Source organism: Anopheles funestus, chromosome 3RL (genome assembly GCF_943734845.2).
Source record: "Anopheles funestus chromosome 3RL, idAnoFuneDA-416_04, whole genome shotgun sequence".
Lineage (NCBI taxonomy): Eukaryota > Metazoa > Arthropoda > Insecta > Diptera > Culicidae > Anopheles > Anopheles funestus.
This window is the reverse complement of record NC_064599.1, coordinates 36,088,478-36,109,968: the sequence shown is the minus strand read 5'-3', so window position 1 is coordinate 36,109,968 and position 21,491 is coordinate 36,088,478. Positions and strand designations below refer to the sequence as shown.

Genomic DNA, 21,491 nt, shown 5'->3' with positions numbered 1-21,491 from the left:
TTTTGTACAGGTTTTTCAAGAAACTCCCGATTATCTCGTTTGCTCTTTAATTTTCAAACATTGTTTAGCATATTTTTTTTTATTTCTGGGTGTTGTGTAGCGAATAGTGGAACATTGCACACATAAATAAATATGTTTTTAATATGCTTTATACAAAATTGTCTCCAAAATTTCTAGTAAGTTTTGTTAAAAGAAACGAAAGTTTTCGCAATTATTAACTTACATATAAATGGAAGAATTTGAATTTGTATGAGCAATCGTTCTAATTCATTCTAATTGTGGTGTATTTGTGTGGTAGCCTTTACCCAATGTGCTCTCGGAAGCGAGCGTTGCTAGGGAAACAGGGGATGAGAATCGATTGACGATTGAAAGAGGCTGCGTGAGAGCTGTACGAATGTTTGCATTCTCTTTTGAGTTTGTTGTCTATCTCTGAGCGAACATTTTACATGAAACGTGAACTCATCAATAGTCTCGTGAACTTACCGATTGTAAAGAAGGTTTGAGTAACTAGTAGTTGTCTTAATTACTTGAATAATTAGTTTTTTCCTATTATCAATTTTTCATAAGCTAATATAAGCCATTTGTATTTATTTCATACGAATCATAATCACTTCGGATTTAAATAAGTGTCGTTTAGTTGTTATTTTTATTCAATTATTTTTTAAATAAAAGAGTAATTAAACAATTTATCATTAACTGAATTAAATTGAAGGCAAATAGAAATCTTGTCACATAGTAAAATGAGGGAAGGAAGCATTTCAAGAAAAATAAAAAAAACTCATGTATACGTAATGGTTATTCTTTACATTGAAAACGAAATCAAACGAAAAAATGTATCTAAATTGCAATGTTTTTAATTCATAATTGTAATGCTGCTAATACTCGGTAAATACTATAATGTGCAATATTTGTTTGATGAAATTCATTGGATTCCCATTTGGTACGATTAGTGTTACGTCTACCAATTCATCTGTGTTCTCTCACTCTCTCGCTCTCTAGTAGTTGTTGAATCGGTGATTGCTCTCGCACGCATTGTGAGTTTCCTCGTAGGTATCAAGAGAATCGTCTCAGTCAAACGAATCTCAGACTCTTCAGATACAGCATCCATCAGCATCAGAGAGTTAAGGACGTTTGAAACAATTGCTATAGACCACCGGACAAAATACACATTACAGCCCAAAAAAGAAATATGATTACCAATGTCGGATAAAGCACTTTTAAATATTGCAAATTAAAAGCGTAAAAACCGTCTGTAACAGTAATACATTAGTCTAATATTTATCCCACGGAATGAAATCAAATCACTGCAATTAAGTTCTTTTTAATATGTCACGACGATATCTTATCCTTTTAAAACACCTACTTTGCCTTTAGTGTTACGTCGTGTAATCCATTACACCGTAGAATGCTTCCCGAAGAAAAGCTGCGACGAAGCGCCAAAAACATAAACTGCACGTCAAATTCCACCCTACCAGGTGCTCTATTTGCATACAAATGCGCACGCAAAACGATGCCATTTGTTACGCGACGCGTTTAACAGACATCTACCGTGCGTCTGCTAAAAACCGAACTAAAAAGTCAAGAAAATGCACTAAACGTGTTGAAATTTAAAATAAATAGTCACGCCAACCAGACCAGCTGTAGGGGTACGCGTGCCCAAACCCAGGGCAGTAAATGATGTGATGTGAGACCCAAAGTGTGCCATACAGATAATGGGGGTTTTAAGGAAAAGAATGTGACCAAAAGCGGTTCAGCTACATTAAAGGTTGATGAGTTGCGGGAAATGATGGACTTATGTTGCGATAAATCCGGCAGATCTGGTCAGATGGCGTGAGGCGCGTTACCCAATCTAATGGTTAGGATGTTGTGATTAAGTACAGACACTACAACGACAAAAACCTTTCGAAGTTAAAAGCTATCACGCCTTAAAAGCTAAATGAAAATAAAGATAAAAACATTTAAAAAAACGCACCTTTTGTGGTTTATTTGCGGCTGACTTCCGGGACTACTATTTCTTGGCCGCACAAGAATAACTTTTCCTGATTGGTCGTTTTGTGCAATGCACAGTAAGTCTTGAATTTAGTTTTTAAATCATTATTTTCTTGCTTCAAACGGACCTTTTCTTCACGTCGAATTATATTGATTGCTTCTACACGATTAATTTTGTTGGTTAAAGTACCGAAAATATCGCCAAGTTCATTTGACTCATCTTCGTCCTGCTGGACGAACCATTTGGTGGCATATTTCTGATCTTGTTCATTTTCGTACTGTGTGCAGATAAGACCAAGTTTAGCAATTCTTTCACCCCAGGACAGATGTTCCGTAAGCACGTTCTTTAGATGATGCGTGAAAGAACAGCACCATTTCATGCACTGGTCATGTTCAACGTCGAGTTCTTTCTGCTGCTCCTTCAGCAGTTGCACCTTCATCTCGAGTAATCGACGATAGTTGTGGCGCGTACGCAGTTTCCGTCTTCCACCAATTTCCGCAAGCGTAAGGCTGTGATCGAGTTGCGTTTTCTTCAGCTGCAGTACGGCCACCTGACAGCGGCGTTGCTCGATAGCTTCCTGTTCAAGCTCGGTGTAGTAGACAAGCCGATTGTACGATTGTTTCCGCTCCGGATACAATACGGTTTCGAAGTAGTCATCGAGTGTTGCACGCAGCCGCCGATAGAGGGCACTCATTTCGGTGTATTTTTTATCGCGAATAATTTCACATTTTTCCACTTGCTGCAAGAAACGCAACCATCAGTTAGGGGAAGTGAGATTTTCCGGGATGAAAAGGTTTTCTTTACCGCACTTATGTTCTGGTTGTTGCTTTCAAGCAGCCATTCACTGTCTGCCAATTGATCGTCCTTCATTTTGGACAACAGTTCCGCCAGTGAAGCATCCAACATCTCCAATTGGGAGTTACTAAAGCTCTAAAATTAAGGAAAAAGATAATATTTACTAGAGACCAATGTTTTGGATCAAAAGTACCTCTTTACTATCGACTTCTTCACGGAACTCTTTGAGAAGCTGTTGACTTTCGGTTTCATAGCGCTGTAGCATTGTTGCAGTGAGGTAATCCTTAAGCCCTGCAAAATATGGACAAGTACAAGACTTCATTCATCTTCAGCTGGGAATAATATTTAAAACTCACGGATATAGTAATCGATGACGTTCCCCAATCGGGTCAAACATTTCGTATGTATTTCTTGAATCTCATCCCGCACACCAATCAATCGTTGGATGATTTCGTTTTTACGATCGAAAACGGTTCCGAAACATTGTTGCTGCTGCCGAAGCTCTTCTGCCAGCTGGTCGGAGCGTACCTGCGCGCAGAGTGTTTCCCACCCGGCGAAGAATGTCTTTTCCGTTTGGTCCGAAAACTCTCGCTCCCGTTGAAGGTGGTCCTGTTGTTAATTACATAATTAATTTTAGTTACTACCTGGCACTCAAAGATGAACGGATGATGGCCAGCGTTGATTGATAAACTGGTCCAGCACCTTCCAAATATCACTTACCCGGTACAGTTGATTTTGTGTCTCTCGTGCGGCGGCTTTTTTCGCAAGCAGCTTTTCTTGCTTTTTGCGCCTCAATTCCTCCTGCTTGGTATCGATTTCTTGTTCGGCGTTGTCCATATCAACAGACCTCGTTAAGCTTAACCGCAGATTGACAGATTTACCAGGTGACAGTTGATGTTACGCCTACTTAGTGAAAATTGCTTTCCCGCGTGCGTGTTTTATTAAAACATTAACATAAAACATAAATTTATCCCTTCCGTTTCGTACGCGCATCATTTGCAGGAAAGTGCGTCCACAGAGAAACGTTAAGTCGATTTCAAAACAGAAAACATGGTCGATAATTAATGGTAAGCTTTAGCGTAGTTATTAATATTATAACTAAAATTTTTTTCAATTCTCAACCCGCGGTGCAAAAGAAGAAGCATCGATTAGGAGCGATAAGCGCGTAACGATGGTAAGCTGATGATGGTTAGTTCCGATGTAATTTTACGCGACTAATGGTACGGTTGTGTCATCCATCCAGGACGGACCAGGTTGGCGCGTACGGTTAGTATGATTAGCTTTCGTCAGACCGGATGACCGGAAGATACAAATGACGCTTGTCGGGAGCTTACGGAAATGGGAAATGTGTACAGCTCAGCCTGGGCAGGAGTTATTAGACGCGTAATTTACCTTTTATGTATATTTTTATAGCATAATTATGAGGTGCATAACCTTGTACGGTTTCTTTCAGAAAAATAGGCGAGTGTTTTGTCCTCGTGATGTATACATTTTTGTTCGAACGTGATCAAGCTGTTAAGCTTGGTAGTAGTTTATGTTTTGACTTTTGTGTGTTCGCCTATGACCAAATCCATTTGACATTTCTCAAGACCAGCTTGTGTAGATAAAGCGATTCTAAAATTATCCCTATCATTTCGTGCCCTCGAGCAATGAGCGTTTAAATTACATTTCACTACCATTTCTACTCCCCACCTCCCCCTCCATCCCCTCTATGACACCTCCACACTTCTTAGGGCTTCTGATCCAGCTGCAGTCCTTCGTTTACATACCCGCTCCCACCATCCTTGCGCTGGTTACGTTCTTTTTCCCGTGCTTCAATCGACCACGGTTGCAGTTCGCCGGATACCCCGAACCAATAGGTGACGCAACCGATCAGATAGATCCCGGCGGCAATGTAGAATACTGTACGCCACTCGTTCTCGCTCCCACTTGCCGTCAGCTGCCCGGACACGATGGGCGTGAGAATGCCGGCAATGGTGGAGAAGGTGTTGGAAATACCCATCAGCACGCCGGCACTTTTCGGCGAGAGGTCGAGATGGTTGACGGCGAATCCGCACCAGGCGAAAGCACCACAACCGACGGCGATCGTGATGCAGGTGAGGGTGGGACCGGGCCGCAGGATGAAGGCACCCACGAGCATAAAGACGGTTTGGGCCAGAAAGGCACCACAGTTGAAGTACCGGCGTACCTGTGTTGTCGTGAGCCAGCGCCGGATCTGGCAAAGATCAGCCAGATATCCGGCGACGCTAAGCAGTAAACCCATCACGAGGTATGGCAGGGCCGAAAGGAATCCGGCCGCTTGCAGCTCAAAGTGCATCGTATCTGTGTGAAAAAAGGGGGCCGTTAGGCAGGGGACAGAAGAACAAACAATCTACCGATTTAGGTTCACCTCTCAGGAATGTGGGCAGTTGTGTAAGGAGCGTATAGAATCCCCAATTTTCCGAGAAACTCGACACAATTAGCGCCCAGACGGCTTTGGACGTTAGGATGCCACGCCAGGGATGTTGAACCTTCTCGACTGGTGCAGCTGAACGTTGCAGCGTGGCAAGTATGAACTCTTTCTCTTTGGTGGTGATGTAGGGATCTGTTTCGGGGGACTTCTTCACGATCACCATCCACGCCACAAACCAGAAACATCCGAAGGCACCGAGAATGTAGAATACCCACTCCCAACCGAGTGTGTCCGCGAGTACACCGCTCAGCAGCATCGACGCTACGGTACCGGTAAACACACCGGAAAAAGCGATCGTAGCCATTCGCGATCGTTCGCTCGGTGGTGCCCAATTAGACCAGATGGCGTGGATGCACGGGAAGGTTACACCCTCGAAGAAACCCTCAGTTGCACGTACCGCGATGAGCCATCCAAAGCCACCGTGAGCTGCGAGTGGTGTCAAGAGTGTCAACAGCGCTGTGACACCAACGCCAACACCAAAAACCTGTGGAAGAGGGGGTTGAGATCCTATTTTATATTCCCAGGACACTGAGGAATGTATCGTACATAGTTTCCACCGAGTGCGTTGGAGATGTAGCCACCAATAAGTTGCGTAAAGATGTACCCATAGAAGAAGGAACTCAGAATGTATCCTTTTGTGGTGGAGTCCCAAGCGAATTCTTGTTCCTAGAATGAAATGAGTTGATCTTAAGCACACGGTGCAGATTCTTTCTCAAGATCTACGCACATAGCTGACTGTTCCGTTGGGGTACTGTACGGTGCGATTCTCTGTCATGGCCACAATCGCAACACTCAGATTAACACGCAACGAGTACACGTTAAAAAATCCAAAAAATGCCAAAAACACCAGCACATATCGGCGCCGTCTCCAGAACATCCACATGGGAGCATCGATGCCATCACTGTGTTTATAGGGTAATGATTAGAAGAATCGTATATCTTTACCCATTTGCATGTAATCTACCTTAATTTGCTACTTTCGGTAGCATCCATTTGTGATTTTGGTTGAGAAATTCCACAGAAAGCGAATATACTTACCAGCGAAGATGCGTACTGTCCGGTGGACCAGTACGTAATGAAGCGTCGTGAAACTCAGACAAACCCGAACCGAATGGTCAGCGAGATGGGTAGATTGTTTGTAAATAGATATTAGCGTGTACAATCAGCTACTTAACCTTCCCCCAAACCCAACATGAACGATGACATTGCATAGACGTGTGGCACATCTTGAACCATTACTTGGAAGAATGTGGCGTGTGTGAGAAAGGCTCGTGCTGATAATGTGCATATTGAGTAGCTGTTATCATAATATACTTGCATGTGCGAAAGCATCAGGTAAAACACGATTGTGTTTTGATCGCTATTGTCGATCGCAGCGATCGAAATGGAGTGCATTGATTCCCAATGTGATATTTTTTAGGTGGATTTCTATTATCAAGGGTTAATAAGAGTAATCGAAATTCTTGAAGTATATAAGAGAACCGTAACAAAAAAAACCTTATCTACACTTTCTTGATAACGATTATCAGCAATAGAAGACGACTAATTGATGCAGTTTTCTGCATAACCTGCAGAATGTAAGCGACGTGACGTAGAGGAGAGATGAAACGTAACTGATATCTCTTCTCAGGACGATGAAACGCGATTACGCAAAACGTAGTAAAGACGAAACCGGACCGAAGCGCATGTTAACAGCTTACTGCTCGCGGTGACGAGTTTTTCCTTATTAACATGCGGCAAGCCTGTAAGCGACCGGAAAACGTGTCACCTCAACGACTTCATTAATGTGTCGAGGAAAATTGTGAGTTTGCGAAGAACATTGGATACTATTTCGAGCTAGTTCGTTAATCAAATGAACCATTTATGGGCATGATTAGTTAATCCATCTCCCAAATCTTGCTCGTTACAGATCGGTGCCACCGTGCAACGCAATAAAAAAACTCCGACAGAAGGTGCGTCCACTGGAGTTCATTAGATGAAAGCAACGAATCAACGCGGATACTTCCAGTTGTGCACAAATATCCGCAGGTTGTACACGGTACCGGTGCTTTTTTTTTCTTTCGCCTGTCAAGTGAAAAACAAACTCTAAATGTCATTAATGGTACGTTTAAGTGAAACCTTTGCCGTCAATGGAACTTGTTGATGGTGCGTAACCGGGACAGGTGATGCGAGGATACGCGATCTCAAGGGACGAACTTGCCCGATTCTTTGCTGCAGGTGATGAATCTGTCAGCCTTGTTGGTTTTTCGTCTGGCCACCAGAGCTAGGTAGACATGACGTGAACGCGATGTAATGCGAAAGCGGAACAAAAACATAAGCAAACACACGTGGTCTTTAGCAATTAAACTGGTTTTCTAGGCCGGTTTTCTAGCCCTGTAGGTTCCATTGCAGGGGGTTTCTTACTTCTTGTTTTCTTGTGTTTAATTTAATTTCACCCTTTCTCGTATCGCTGAACTAAAGGAAGAAAGTAAAAGTGTCGTCTGATCGTTGTTAACTGGATTGTGGAATAGATGATAAGCGAGTTAAGGGGTAAATGAAAAGTGAACTTGAAGTGTTTTTTGTTGTTGTCAGTTGAAATTGTGGAAGAGTATTGAAATCACCACTGATGTAGCTTGTTTTTATATGATCATACATATTTCATTTCGAATCATCGTAATAATGAAATATAAATAAATAAATAGGTTCATAGAAACATTTAAATAACCATTTAACAGATAATTTCATTTATGATTGGTTTCCATTCGATTAGAAGTGATAAATAACGAATTTTGCCTCTAAACTAAATTTCATCTAATATATTTTTAAATTTTGAAATACTATTGTCATTTTTTAAATCTATATTAATATTTAGTAAAAGCATTTATCTTTCGGTAAAATTCTAATAAACTCAAAAATAGTTATTAAAATTCTTTTGTAAGGTAATTAAGATGGAGTCGGTTCCACACGACAGGACCGAGGATCAAATCCCATCCTGATCGTCCCCCCCCGCCCCCATAGCAAGGATAGACTATCCGGCTACGTGGTAAAATTAGTCTAGTAAGTCAGAAATGGCCAGCATGACCTAAAGAGTCGCTAAGGCAAGAAGAGAGAGAAAGAGGGAGCGTACGGAAATGAGATAAACCACGGTGGAAAAACTACCAATATAAGTAAAAGATTATTTGTTGTAATTATAATGATTTTTCGAATTCTATGGATAATTGTTACAGTATTTTTAATTTTCTAGAAAGTAATTGCTCTATGTGAATATGATTTAACCTCACCTTTTTTAATTTCTACTAGCATTATATTTGTATGCTCTAGGTGGATTAGAAAATGATCAAACAGTTTACAACAAGATAGCCTACGTTTTTGTTTTACTATAAAACACTCTTAGCTGACAATGATGTTTTTCTTGCGCCCTTAGTCATGTTCACTTTGATGAGTTAATGCCCCCCGGGCACACATACAGCCATCGAAACCAATCGCGAACTGATTGGCGCAGACCGTATTTGAATGCAGTTCAAACACTGAGAAGAATGTTGTCATTATATATTATGCCAGGCCTTTTTTCATTGACTTCCGTCTGGTATGTACGTGTGATGGATCAAAAACAAAACAAAAAAAAACCGATGTCCACACACGAAGAATACACACCATCCTCCATCCCACCAAACGTAGATAGCAGTATCTACGCAACACCATCACGGGTTGGCTTTAAAATCCCGCCACATGTTGCTGTGAGGCAGCAGGTATATCATAGCTTATCAAAACAAAAACAAAAGAAATACGGCAAACGGTTGTCAATTTGCGAACGGCTGATGATGGGCAATAACAATGGGATTGTAAAGATAAATGTCCGTCGGAGATGTTTGGTAATGTGCGCCATGTAGTGAGCTTACGGGAGTTTACGATACGGTACATGATGTTAACCTGTTGCGCTGTAGTCTAAGGTTTTTTTTTTCATTTTTTTGTCATAAATTCTTGCCTGAGTGTAAACAAAAGTCGTAGGATGTGATCTTCATTCTTGCTGCTTTATGATATCGCTCAGGAGGTCATCGCTGTGCCTTGAATACGTAAGAAATGCATTCAAGTTCAACTGATTGTCTCCAGTAGTGCAAATGGAAATGTCTTCCCAACTTCTGAACGACTTTTATGATGAGTTTTGTGTAATAACGATGATGCTGCATGCATGCGGCTAATCATCACAATACGAGTGGGACGATGATTTCTGTCAATGAAGTCAAACGTGATAACGATGCTATCTACTGAAATGATCGTCGTCGATTTCCTGCCGACTGTTGTGCTCTTCTTCTGCTAATGAATCCAACGGTTCTCGTTCACCTTCATACCAAATTTGACGCTAATGAAACTAATTTCGATTCGTTGATTAAAGCGTGAGGAAAGCTGTGTAAACATCTCGTGTTGCTTGTTTTGAACATAGAACAGTTCGTGTGTAAATAAAAATAGTTCCAATAATTGCCACATTCAGCAGCTTATCGAGGCGGCCGAGCACAAAATACCGGTTGCCAATAGTGCCAAAATAGGTTCACAGTGAGGCGCGTGAGGTATTAATATTGGAATACCATCTTCCCCCGTTCCACATGAGTCTCAACAATAGCACGTGTTTTTGTCACAAATCTTGTGTTCGGATATTTGTACAAAATCAATATAGGAAGTAGGGAGAGAATTATTCGTACATGTGTGGAGACCAGCTGTAATCGTCTTGGCGGTCTTTTGATCATGAAAGCGAGTAGCAGTAAGATCCTGCCACCGTCGGAGTTATCTTTTCAACACACGGCAACGGATGTCCCCCCCCCCAACGATAGTCGAGAGTCTATCGTTGCACAGATATCTCCATTTACGACTGTCCTCCAACCGGCACGAGAAGCACCGGATTGAAGGGAAGCAGCAATCTCTAGAGAGTAACTGATGAAACACGATAAGCCGAATCGTTCCGTTCGGTTCGAAGAAAGAAAAAAAAAGCTCAAAAACAGCCACACCAAGCAGCGTTCTTGGAGTTGGCATGATAATGGGAGAGGTGGTGGGCGCTTCAATTTGATGATAATGACACCTACAATTTACCGAATGCGAAACAACGTACCACCGGGCCGAACTGGGCCGAAGCATCGCATACGCGGGTTCGCCGTTCCATCGACGCAACAAGCGTCAGTCAGTTAGAGGAACGTGGTCAACTGGAACGGCTGCGTTATTCTTAAGGGGTTTTGTGAGCGTGCACATCGACGACGATCCGGTTCGATATTGGTAGCGGCTGTAAGGCATCAGACACCTATCGGTGTTTAAGCGGGCTGACACTCCGGGGCCGCGAAATCCTACTTTCGCAAACACACATTCGGGAAACCAGTTCTGGCCATTGGTATCGTACCCACGGGGGTACGTTGCTTTCGATTGCCCCTCTTTTTCACCGGTGATTGTTGTGTGTGAGTGGTGTGTGGTAGAGTGAAGCAACTTGACCGTGTTCCAGCTTGTGGTTTCCAGTTTGCGTTCCATACCGGAGCTGATCGGAGTGTATTGTTTCGTGGTGGATCAATTGGTGGAATTATTTGTGACTGTATCCTGTCATCAGTTTTTCTTTAGTGATAATCCAGACATCAAAAGTAACGTCTTGTCCTTACTGGGAGCTAGCGTTCAAAAAGGGAGAGAGAAAAACGGGTCATAGCGACAGTAATATTCCAGTAAGGCATTCCATCCGGTAAAGATTCACGCTCACACATCATGGATACTAAGCCGAGCAGTGAAGTAAAGTAAGTCCCATGAAGCGTATGTTTGTGTCCAGTTTTTATTGTTCCCGGAGGAACTTTTATCTCCTAGTAAAGTATAAGAATACTATTCTCCATCCTGAGGAGCTTAACTAACCGCCAACAACAGAAAGTGAAAGGAATAATTGCTGCAAACCGGGCCGACCCCTAGGAATGCAGATAAATGCATTCAACAGGCTTGGCAGCAGGTTACAATAAGCTTCCGGCCAACAGGGTGGGAGATTAACGTTGCTTAAGGTCGTTTAGTTTTTCCATACGATTCCACACCCAAAACCCGTTACCCAGTTAGGAGGGAAACACTTTCGATTTTATTCTTTCCCATCCCGATCGATGGCAGACACTTTTGTGGGGCCTCGTGTATACTTTTCAATACACTGCGGCGAACAGTTATTAGTGGGTCAAGTTCAAACGCCCAAGAGGATTACCTCGTTCCGATGAAGATGCACAGGGTCAATCGTAAGTGAAGCGGCCACCGGTGGTTCGCAACCATGGCAACAGGGAGATCAGTATGTAGCGCACAGTCTGTGATGTGTTGTGAAGGACGGCGCAATAAAAACGTGCCCGATAGTGTTGGTGGATGGGAATTATAGAGGGCTTTTCAATGCGCGCGTAACGATAAAAGTGAATCTGTAGTTAGTGACAGCAGTCCAAAACGTGCTCGGAAGGAAATTGCTAATTGAGCTGGCTTATCTCAGCGGGAATGGCGGTTGTGTGGAGAAATCTGTTTTATCAATTTAACCATGTCGTCAGCTGTATTTAATTGTTTTTGATGGTGATTTGATTATTTTGCTTTCATGGACAATAGGCATGAATTGTAAAAATAAAACCAATCAATAAAAATGCTTTGAGCGATTTCAACAACAGAGAAATATGAAATAAATTAACATTCACATTTGTTTCCGGTTGAAGGAATTCACCTTTTTAATTCGGTTTTTTTCGAGCATTAAGAACTCTTGAGACAATAGAATTCCTTTCTATTTTTGCTTCAAACCGACTTTAGTACCACCATATTTTTGTGATCGGTTTGATTGATACAGAATTATTTTGGATTTTTATATCTTATCGAACGTGTTTCTTGGAATAGTAATCCTTCGATCAGGTATAAATAATGGGTTATCTTAATCAAAAATTTTTTTCGTTCCGGTGATAATACACATCCAATCTAAAGGGGTGATTAAGTGATTGGCTTAAAGCCTGTCAACAATCCAATCAACTTTAAAATTATGAGCACCAATTGGCACAGTATTGGCAATTAATAATTTCACTTCATAATCAACGGGTAGAGGATCAACAGGGGATTGCTACCTGGCGCGTGGAATCTGTCCCGATAAGCCTGATAACGTGGTGCACTTTTAACATTTTTTATCGACTTTCGCTGGGAAATTTGCAAACAACCGATACGGCAACATTCCGGGCAATAATTCATCGTTACTGATAATGCTTTGCTTTTTGCGTCATCTCAATCAAAGTGGGACTGTCTGTTTGACATGTGCCACGGCACTACGGTTCGCTACTTCAGACGCAGAGCTGCTGCTGCACTGATAGAGTATGTGGGTGGACACTTGTTTCAGCTGCATAAGTGCACCTTCATGGTGGGTAATGAGTTGCAAATAGATGGCTACTGTGTGGGGAGGGCATTTGCTGTTGATGGAGGTGGAGTTGCGTGAGGAGAATACAATTTGTATTGTGTGTGGATAAGCAATTTCTGAATTATTTTTTTCAATAAATATGAGATGTTGTAAACTTTTCGAAAGAATAGTACGAATTAGTTTTATGTTTTAAAATGAATCTCATTGAAGTGTAGTTGTGACAAATAGTATTAACATTATTTTCACATATTTTAATAGTTTGAAACATAAGTGTTAAAGCAATAATTTGAACAAAATCAAATGATGATTTAAATTTTTACCCCCTGTATCTTATGGTTGAACATGCACATGAGATATATAAAAGAATGTTGTGGCAATTGTATATTTATTTGTCAAATATTCTCTTTGAAATTGGAAACTTCTTGATTTTTTCATAAATAATTGATTAAAAAAGTGAAATATGAATGAGACTTCTCACGAATTGATACTCACTAATCAAGTTTCTAGTTTTGGCTGGGTTAGTTATTCATTTCCACTGCGGGGAACCTCATGGACCACCCATTTTTGCCGTGTCAAGACTTACTTTTACGGCGTATTTTTACTACGAGAGAACGGCTCGGATGGGATTTGATACCCGATCTTGTAGTGTAGAACCGACGCCGTTGTCTTAGTTTCTTCATGGTAATAAAATCCATGATGGATAGCTGCATCACATCTCAACCTTATGGAGGGATAAGAGAAGGACATTATCATCCAGCGCTTTACACGTATTAAAACGCTCTTCCAAATTTTTAATGAATTTCTTGTAGAATGATTAGTATCAGCTAGTAAAATTTAAATTTTTACTTTAGAAATATGAAAATGAAATATGTTTTTTTAAAGGTATAACAGCTCCATTGGAGTTCAATTTATTCAATTCAATTTATTCAATTTCCGATCTTTCTATACCATTTTTTGAACGACAATTTTTGTCTTACAAACGTTGGAACTTGATAAAACCAGAAATATTAGACAACATTTAATAATTAATGTATCAGATTCTGGAGACTTATTGTTCCCACACTTGGTAAATATAGTTTAAAATGCGAATATTATATTCAAAATATACCATGATATGATTTGATTAAAGGACGAAAATTATTATGAAATTTAATAGTTTTCATCCATTCAATAGCAACAGATTGAGTCATCTTGAGAATAAAACCACAAGAAGTAACCTCAGTACAGCCATGATTCAACATCGCAAAAGATGCACCACTTGCAATGAGATTTATGTGTTGAAGTTCATTCCGTACTGCACTTCTATTTTTAGTATCTCGCAAAACACGTTGATTCAGTGCGGAATTCCAAGCCTGGAGATGAATATCCATCATTCCTTACGAACAAATCATCCTTAGCCCGCATGTACTCAAAATCTTTTTCTAACTTTCTTTTTCTGTCTGTTTTTGTTTCCACCACAGCGATGGCATCGATGCTCCTTTATGGATGTTTTGGAAGCGACGCCGCTACATTGTGGTGTTTATGGCGTTTCTTGGTTTCTTCAATGTCTACTCGCTGCGGGTAAACCTGAGTGTGGCTATCGTGGCGATGACAGAGAATCGGACCGTACATTACGACAACGGAACCGTCGGATACGTAAGTATCGGAAATCTCCGTTGAGAAGCTTCTGTTGTTTTTTTTCATTATTATCTTGTCATGATTGCACTAGTTCCGTTCCGTCCTACGCGACGAAATTGCCGTTTGTGCGTGATTTTTTCTTATCCATTTTGTCTGTGTTCCTCCAATTACCAGGAGCAATACTTTGATTGGAGCTCGAGTCTGCAAGGTTACGTGCTGAGTTCGTTCTTCTACGGCTACATCCTGACGCCCTTCCTCGGTGGTTTCATCTCGAACCGATTCGGTGGCAATTATGTAAGTTTGTTGCGTTTGCCAGCAAAAGTTGGGCTGGTGCCGGGTTGCGTGTAACAAATTAATAAACATTCCAACAATGACACTCGCGCGACAGGTGTTTGGAGTTGGCATTGGAACGACTGCTGTCCTGACGCTACTGACACCGTTAGCCGCCAAGGCTGGAGTAGCCGTCCTGTTGGCGGTCCGTATTGTGGAGGGCATCTTCGAGGGTGTGACCTTTCCCTGCATCCATGCCGTATGGTCCCGTTGGGCACCACCGACCGAACGATCACGGATGGCATCGATCGCGTTCGCTGGCAATTACGCGGGTACTGTAGTGGCGATGCCGATGAGCGGAATTCTTGCGAACGCTTGGGGCTGGGAGAGCGTGTTTTACGTGTTCGGAGTGATCGGATGTATCTGGTTCCTGGCGTGGATGTTCTTCGTAAAGACGTCCCCCGAAGTGGACAAATGGATCAGCCAACGGGAGAAAGAGTTCATACTGGAATCGTTGGGTCGTAAGGAGGGTGAACAGGAAAAGGTGAAACATCCTTGGAAGGGTATCCTAACGTCGGTGGCCGTATGGGCACTGATTGTGTCCCACTTTTCGGAGAATTGGGGCTTTTACACACTGCTCACACAGCTTCCCACATTTTTGAAAGGTAAATATCCTGCTTTAATCGTAACAAAACATTGGATGATTAATGCTTCTATGTTTTCCACGTACTCTAGATGCCATGCACTTTGAGCTGGAAAAGACAGGATTCGTCTCGGCAGTACCGTACCTGGTGATGGGCATTCTTCTGTTTGTGGCCGGTTACCTAGCGGATTGGTGTCAGGTGAAGGGTTACCTCACAACAACGCAAGTGCGCCGTTACTTCAACTGTGGCGCCTTCCTTGCCCAAACCGTGTTCATGATCATTGGTGCGTTCATTCTCGAGCCTGGACCAACGATCACCTGTATAACGATCGCCGTAGGTTTGGGTGCGTTTGCATGGTCCGGTTTCGCCGTAAACCATCTCGATCTGTCGCCGAAGAGTGCCGGCGTACTGATGGGCATTTCGAACACGTTTGCCACCATCCCGGGCATTGTGAGTCCCATCATAACGGGGTACATCACCTCAAACAAGAGTGACAATGAGTGGAAAACGGTATTCTACATTGCGGCGGGCATCTATCTGGTCGGGTGTGTTATCTACTGGTTCGGTGTATCGGGCGAACTGCAGCCATGGTCCATCGAGGCACAGGAACGACGGGAGCGGGAAAAGCAACCGACCAAACCGATCGAGAGTCTTGCGTACACGAACAAAGTGAGCATGGAGGACGAGATGTAGAGGGACGGTGTGGCTGTGAGATTAAGGATCGTACAGATAAACCAACGTAAGTGTAATAGATGTATAGGTTAGATGCAACCAGCGTCTGCGATGCGGCCGGTATCTGGCTGAACACTCCACTGTTTGCAAAAACGAACGAACGTGTGCTTGAAACTGTATCGAAACAATGCGCTCAAAGCGAACTTAAGCTAATATATTGAGTAAAAGCTAATGTATGAAATTATAATTGTATGCCAATAAAATAAAATAACTGTTTAAAATTTGATTAAAATTAATCATTTACCGTGTGTACCACGTGTTCGGCAGCATCACAAACAAGCTTGCATACCATACGGATTACGCGCACTTGTACGCAAGTTTCATTGTATGCTTGTATAAACGTTTGATTGCAGGGTTTTTCGATTCGGGCTCATGTGCATGAATGTAAAGGATGGGTGAAATATTCATGTGATATCAACGTATTTCTGCAAAGTTTAACGATTGTGTGAATTGTTAATCTGAATGTCATAAATGTAATTATAAATATATTTTCAACCATCTCTTTTGTATCGTTACTCTCGTAATTGTACCCTAGTAACGTAAGCATTAAAAAAATGAACATATTTTAGCAATTTTCCATACGAGTTCCTTATCACATAGCGATACACTCCATTGTTTCTCTTTTTTTAGCTTTCCTATTGTGCTCAGATAAAAATTTAGTTGATATATAAGCTCATTTGCAACACACATGGTGAAAATATGCAGACAACTCATTTCGATCTTTTGTAAAAAGGTAGGAGTCACACAGGAGGGAAGCAGTTTTACATTTTATAAGATTTTATGATCGCAATATACAATTGAATTCTAATTTATTATATAGTCTCTTATCTGGAGAAAGGGAAGAGAGTCAAACAGTAGTCTAGTTCTGGTCTCCCAACAACAGACAGACATCCCCGAAAAGTGCAGTAAAAACCAAAGATGAAGATCAAGAACAACTTTATTCCCTTTGGACATAGAACCCTTCAGTCGTACGGAGGAGTCTAAAAATGTCTTTTTGAATTTTTGGGGTAACGTTTTAATAAATATCGCCAATCTTACCAAAGAAGAGAAAATCTCAATAATGTGTTAACATATTTGCTTTGGGCGGGATTTACTACGGCTTTGGTAAACCTGCAAAGAACTGGTCAATGTAAAAAATCGTAAAAATGTACTTTTTTATTGATCATATCACAACCGTGCTAATATTATAATCAATCATTCAACCAGATGACGAAAGTTTCCAACAAAACTGTAAAATTGTATATATTACGCAACACTAATATGAACGCATCGTAGACAACCTACGCAGCTAATCTAACGCGAACGGTGTGAATACGGTTGTAGTTCGATTGTTGTTTACCCTGCCAACCAAAAGCGATGAAGACGCAACATGGTAAACAAACCACCGGTCTTCAACATCCTCCACTTCAAACCTTTTTACTTCAACGCCCCGTTTCTAATGCGTGCAAAACCGATGACGACAGAGATCGGGCAGGCGCAACCAGCGGGTACGGCAATACGATCGACGAAAACATCTGGTTCAAATTTGAATCATGGTGAAACAACAAGCGAATAAAACGAATAAAACAACGTGTAAGTTAAGCGGGGTGAAAAGCACTAGGGAGAGAAGGGTGGAAAGACTGTTTGCCAAATGGACCGGACGTTTGATGACGGTGTTGGATGATGGTTGGTGGGTCCTGTTGGCAAAAATGAACCATGCATGGCTCTGTGTGTGAGTTGGTCAGTTTTATTTGATCAACTGACCGTGGTCTTTGTTAGCTGAGTCATATGGGAGGGAGCAGAGTACGTGAATGGGTGTTTAAAAAAAAGCCAAACTTCCTCACAGTTTGAGGTGTGTGTCATGTTTCTTATGGCACAAAATTATCTTTTGTTTGGTTCGACATCTGACGCCCCCTGTTCCCTGGTTTTTCGCATAGGTTGGCGATGGCAGCACGAGGAAGGTACTTCCGTGGGACGCATATCTGTACAATCGTTTGAATGAGTTACGTGCGTTTGTGAGCCAAGAATAGAACAATTCGTAGCGTTCCTAATTTATCTTCCATAGGGAATCCGTTTTCTAGAGCATGTCTTTCAAAGCTAGCAAGGATGTGTTTTTTTTTCACACGTCTGATAGAGTAAATTTGGAAGGAAAACAAAAACCCACTATTGTAGCAACGCGTAATTGACAAGTCAAGTCGTTGGATTGATACATTACGGCATAAATAGAGTGAAGAGTGAAAGCATAATTTAACCATCGTTTTACACCTTCCCTTCTTACCGTCATCTTCCCACGTGCAAGGGCGGAAGTCGTCAGACATCAGACAAACAAACATTCCAATCCATCCAATTGGTGTTTTTCGTAAGAAATTTAGGTCTGCTTCTCACGCTCTAACCGGGACAAATTTTTGCGCCTTTAGCTCGAAGTGACAAAAACAAAGCTAAAGAAAAAAACACACGATTAAGAAAGAAACTACGGATTAGGAGACAACAGCATGAGAAGAAAGTGTGGCTTGTGATTTTTTTTTTATTTCTCAACACAAGATCGATGTCAAGGATGAATGAAAGTGCGTAGAAATTGGTGGCCTGCTTCCGCTGTGTGGCACTCGTCTGGTGGCAGACCTAAAATTTATGACCATTTAATTCATCCGAAAGTACCGGCTAGGGTGCAATTGAACAAGGCCATTGGGAGATGCCATAGGTATAGAGAGACAGATAGAGAGAGAGAGATAAATTATCTTCTTAATTAATGCCACTTGTATTTTTCCTCATATGAGCAAGGCAAACAACCTTATCATGGTCAAGGTTTTTGTGTGGCTTACGTCCAGGTGATCATTAATTTAAAATGGCATGATACATCTTGAAAAAAAATGGTATTAAATTTTTTCGAATACAAAATCTCGGTTATCAAACAGTTTTTATAATTTTCACCCTTAAAAATGTGCCTAACGGTGCCATCGGTAGTAACGTGGCACGAGCTGTTTACATGAACATGATGGACTAATTTCGAAAACTGGTTTAATATTGCACGAAATCAACACCATGACTTGGATGCTCAAGAATGCGGTCTCATAAACAGACGGTGCCGTTTTTCGCACCCTTCGCCCCCGTATGGTTGTCGTCTACAACCCCCAAACCCCCAAACCGGTAGTCATACACATGTAAGAAACGGGAAACCAAAACGAACGGTGGCAAGCCATCAAACTTGGTCGCCATGAAAAACACCATTCGTCTTCCATTTCATCTAGATTAATTGACACTCAAACACGGAGGTTCCGAGCTGTGTCCGTATCGTGGGTTTGTTACCACGCTTGTAGATGATTCGGCCGCAACAGGTTAGGTACGGCTTCCTTTCATTTTTGTTTTTCTCTCGAGTGTGCGATGCTGGAGCGCAACACAGTTAACACACACCGGTGGGTGTACATTCCACACCAGAGAGACAGCAATTTATAACCGAGCTAGCGCCACCCTGACCGCGAAGCAACCGAAAGTTCTTTGGCCTACCGAGGGTTAGTCGGGATGTAAACAAAACTAATAACGCCACGCACACACGCCGGACCGCCTAATTTATGTGTCTGTAATGATGTAGATTCGGTAGCTCAGCTTTACGAGCGCGATTTGCAGAACCGTTGACAGCCTTTCGAGTGCTGTGACGGGCAACAAAGTCGCATAAAATTATGAAGTGATTGCGAAATGGTATGTGTTTCTATTGAAGCAAAACTATATTTTATTGCGAAAATGAGTGCTTGTGATGTGTGGAGCGGAACGTAAGGAAAGGCATAAAACTTTCAGACTATCAGTTTCCGTCATCAAATCGTCAAACGAGCGATAAATTTCGGTTGCGTTTCGTTCATTCATAAAAAAAGTTTAAAGGCATCCACATGGAGACGCCTGGTGATTCATACAACGTACTTTTGGAAATACTGTCACATTGAAGAAAAGGAGGAAAAAAAGGATTTGTAGAATTGAACGAAATGATTGCCCACTTGGACATTTAAATGGCCAAAAAGAATAATCGGACTTCGCGACTACTCTTTGTGGAAAGAATTTCACTACACATTCCACGAACAACCAGGCGTCTCCATCGAAATTTGTTATTTGCGAGAATCTTCTTGAAGCTTCTATTAACCGCAGGAGCAGACAGGGGCGGTGTTTATGTGAGGTATTAATAAAATCATTTTCAAAAAGGTGAACTGGCCGAGAGTTTTCACAAGGTGATATTTTATTTTCTCCCTTCTCCCCAGTGCACGGTTTGCAACCCCCACGCGCCTTTCTAAGCGGGTGAGGAGTTTATGTGAGAATTTTCCTCCGTTCTATCGCGTAGCTCCACGGTATGCAATCAGCGTACGTATGCGTAACGGTCAAACGGACCAAAGCGAGACGCGGTAGTATGCTTTTTTCTGCGTTATAATCTTTCCCTTACAGATTACAATCTATTTTGAGTCGTAGCATTGCTTCACATTAAAATTCCATCCAGCGAGGAAGTTGGGAAAAGGGAATTGTTGGTTAATGCGAAGGAGCCAGAAAGAGAGAGAGAGAGAGAGCGCGCGAATTTTGTGAGACATACCAGAAGACAAGGAGTGTTATGAATGCCACTAGTGTGAAAGTCAAAATATTTTTGTCGCTTTCTGCTTTATGAAACTAGAATGGAATGTGTTTGCGAGCAGGAGCGGACGGGCGTTGGATCAATTTGGAAAGGTGACGTCGACTGTGGTACAATTTCAAATGCAAAATTTGCAGTCGCATTTAAATAATAACACATGTTTCTTCGCAGCTCTTGCTTCCAACAGCTGTTGTAAAAAAAAAAGAGGGACACAAATCATCAACGTTAAGCGTGCCACAATGTGCACACACACACGCAGTTGAATGTCAGAAGGTGTCAGAGTTCAAGTCAGTGAACGAGTGAACGATCGTTATCGGGTGTTTTGAACGATATCACCACCCCCAAAAAAACATCGGTTTCGTGTCATTCGAGAGCGTGCGCGTACATATTATTAGATGCCATCGGTAGCGTTTTGAAAGATTCGAGCACTCAACCGTCAATCAAGGTGCAAAAAAATAAAACCGATCCCTTTTTATCTCATTTTAAGCCATGATTTTCGGTGTGAAGTGTTATGCTCCTTGTACTTCCCCCCCCCCCCCCCTGGGATTCCAAACGAAAATGGGTTTCCTTTTTTAAACAGTCCATTATGTAAACGGTAAGCAACCATTCATTTGTGACAGGGTACTAAATATAGCGCGGTATTATTTAAACCTGCTAACTACACTTATTCGCCACCGCGCCACCGGCTGCTTCATTGTGTGTGGCCGTATGGTGGTAGCATTGCATGTGGTTAATGTAAGTACAACGGTTAACGGCTCGTTTGGAGGGGATTTGCGAGGAGTACTGTGAGGCATCCGGCCGACTTAAACTACCCCCGTTTGTCCGGTAGGGTGGCATTTTTATTTTCGTACCACGGATGTCACTTGTTTTAGGGGGTGGTCAGACAATCTTTTTTTAAAACAAACAAATAGTTGGTGGGCTGTACCTTGGGGTGTATGGGGTGCAAGTGGCAAGGGATCAACGTGACAAATAAAGATGGTAGAAAATAGAGCTAAACCGCATTGCGAACTCTTCCGATCTGGTTAGATCAAGGTTAATGAATAAATCGTGCCATGCTGCCGAGCGGC

General features: G+C 41.9%; 3 protein-coding genes across 3 annotated transcripts; 1 reads left to right on the top strand and 2 right to left on the bottom strand.

Annotated features, from left to right (window-relative positions):
* Positions 1-852: 852 nt before the first annotated feature.
* On the bottom strand, positions 853-3,652 carry LOC125767658 (eukaryotic translation initiation factor 3 subunit A-like). Its single transcript, XM_049434460.1, has 5 exons — positions 3,506-3,652; positions 3,142-3,394; positions 2,979-3,076; positions 2,795-2,920; positions 853-2,729 (listed from the first exon to the last, which is right to left on the bottom strand). Exons 1-5 carry the CDS (start codon positions 3,620-3,622, stop codon positions 1,983-1,985), a joined length of 1,341 nt encoding a protein of 446 aa, XP_049290417.1. The 5' UTR covers positions 3,623-3,652; the 3' UTR covers positions 853-1,982.
* An 850-nt stretch (positions 3,653-4,502) lies between these two features.
* On the bottom strand, positions 4,503-7,138 carry LOC125767652 (sialin-like). The gene is made up of 5 exons (XM_049434452.1): positions 6,202-7,138; positions 5,965-6,139; positions 5,784-5,903; positions 5,175-5,721; positions 4,503-5,107 (listed from the first exon to the last, which is right to left on the bottom strand). The coding sequence occupies exons 1-5, from the start codon at positions 6,228-6,230 to the stop codon at positions 4,515-4,517; spliced, it is 1,464 nt and encodes a 487-aa protein (XP_049290409.1). The 5' UTR covers positions 6,231-7,138; the 3' UTR covers positions 4,503-4,514.
* A 3,237-nt stretch (positions 7,139-10,375) lies between these two features.
* LOC125767651 (sialin) lies at positions 10,376-16,067 on the top strand. The gene is made up of 5 exons (XM_049434451.1): positions 10,376-10,978; positions 14,043-14,217; positions 14,374-14,493; positions 14,588-15,134; positions 15,205-16,067. The coding sequence occupies exons 1-5, from the start codon at positions 10,950-10,952 to the stop codon at positions 15,804-15,806; spliced, it is 1,473 nt and encodes a 490-aa protein (XP_049290408.1). The 5' UTR covers positions 10,376-10,949; the 3' UTR covers positions 15,807-16,067.
* The last annotated feature ends 5,424 nt before the right edge of the window (positions 16,068-21,491 follow it).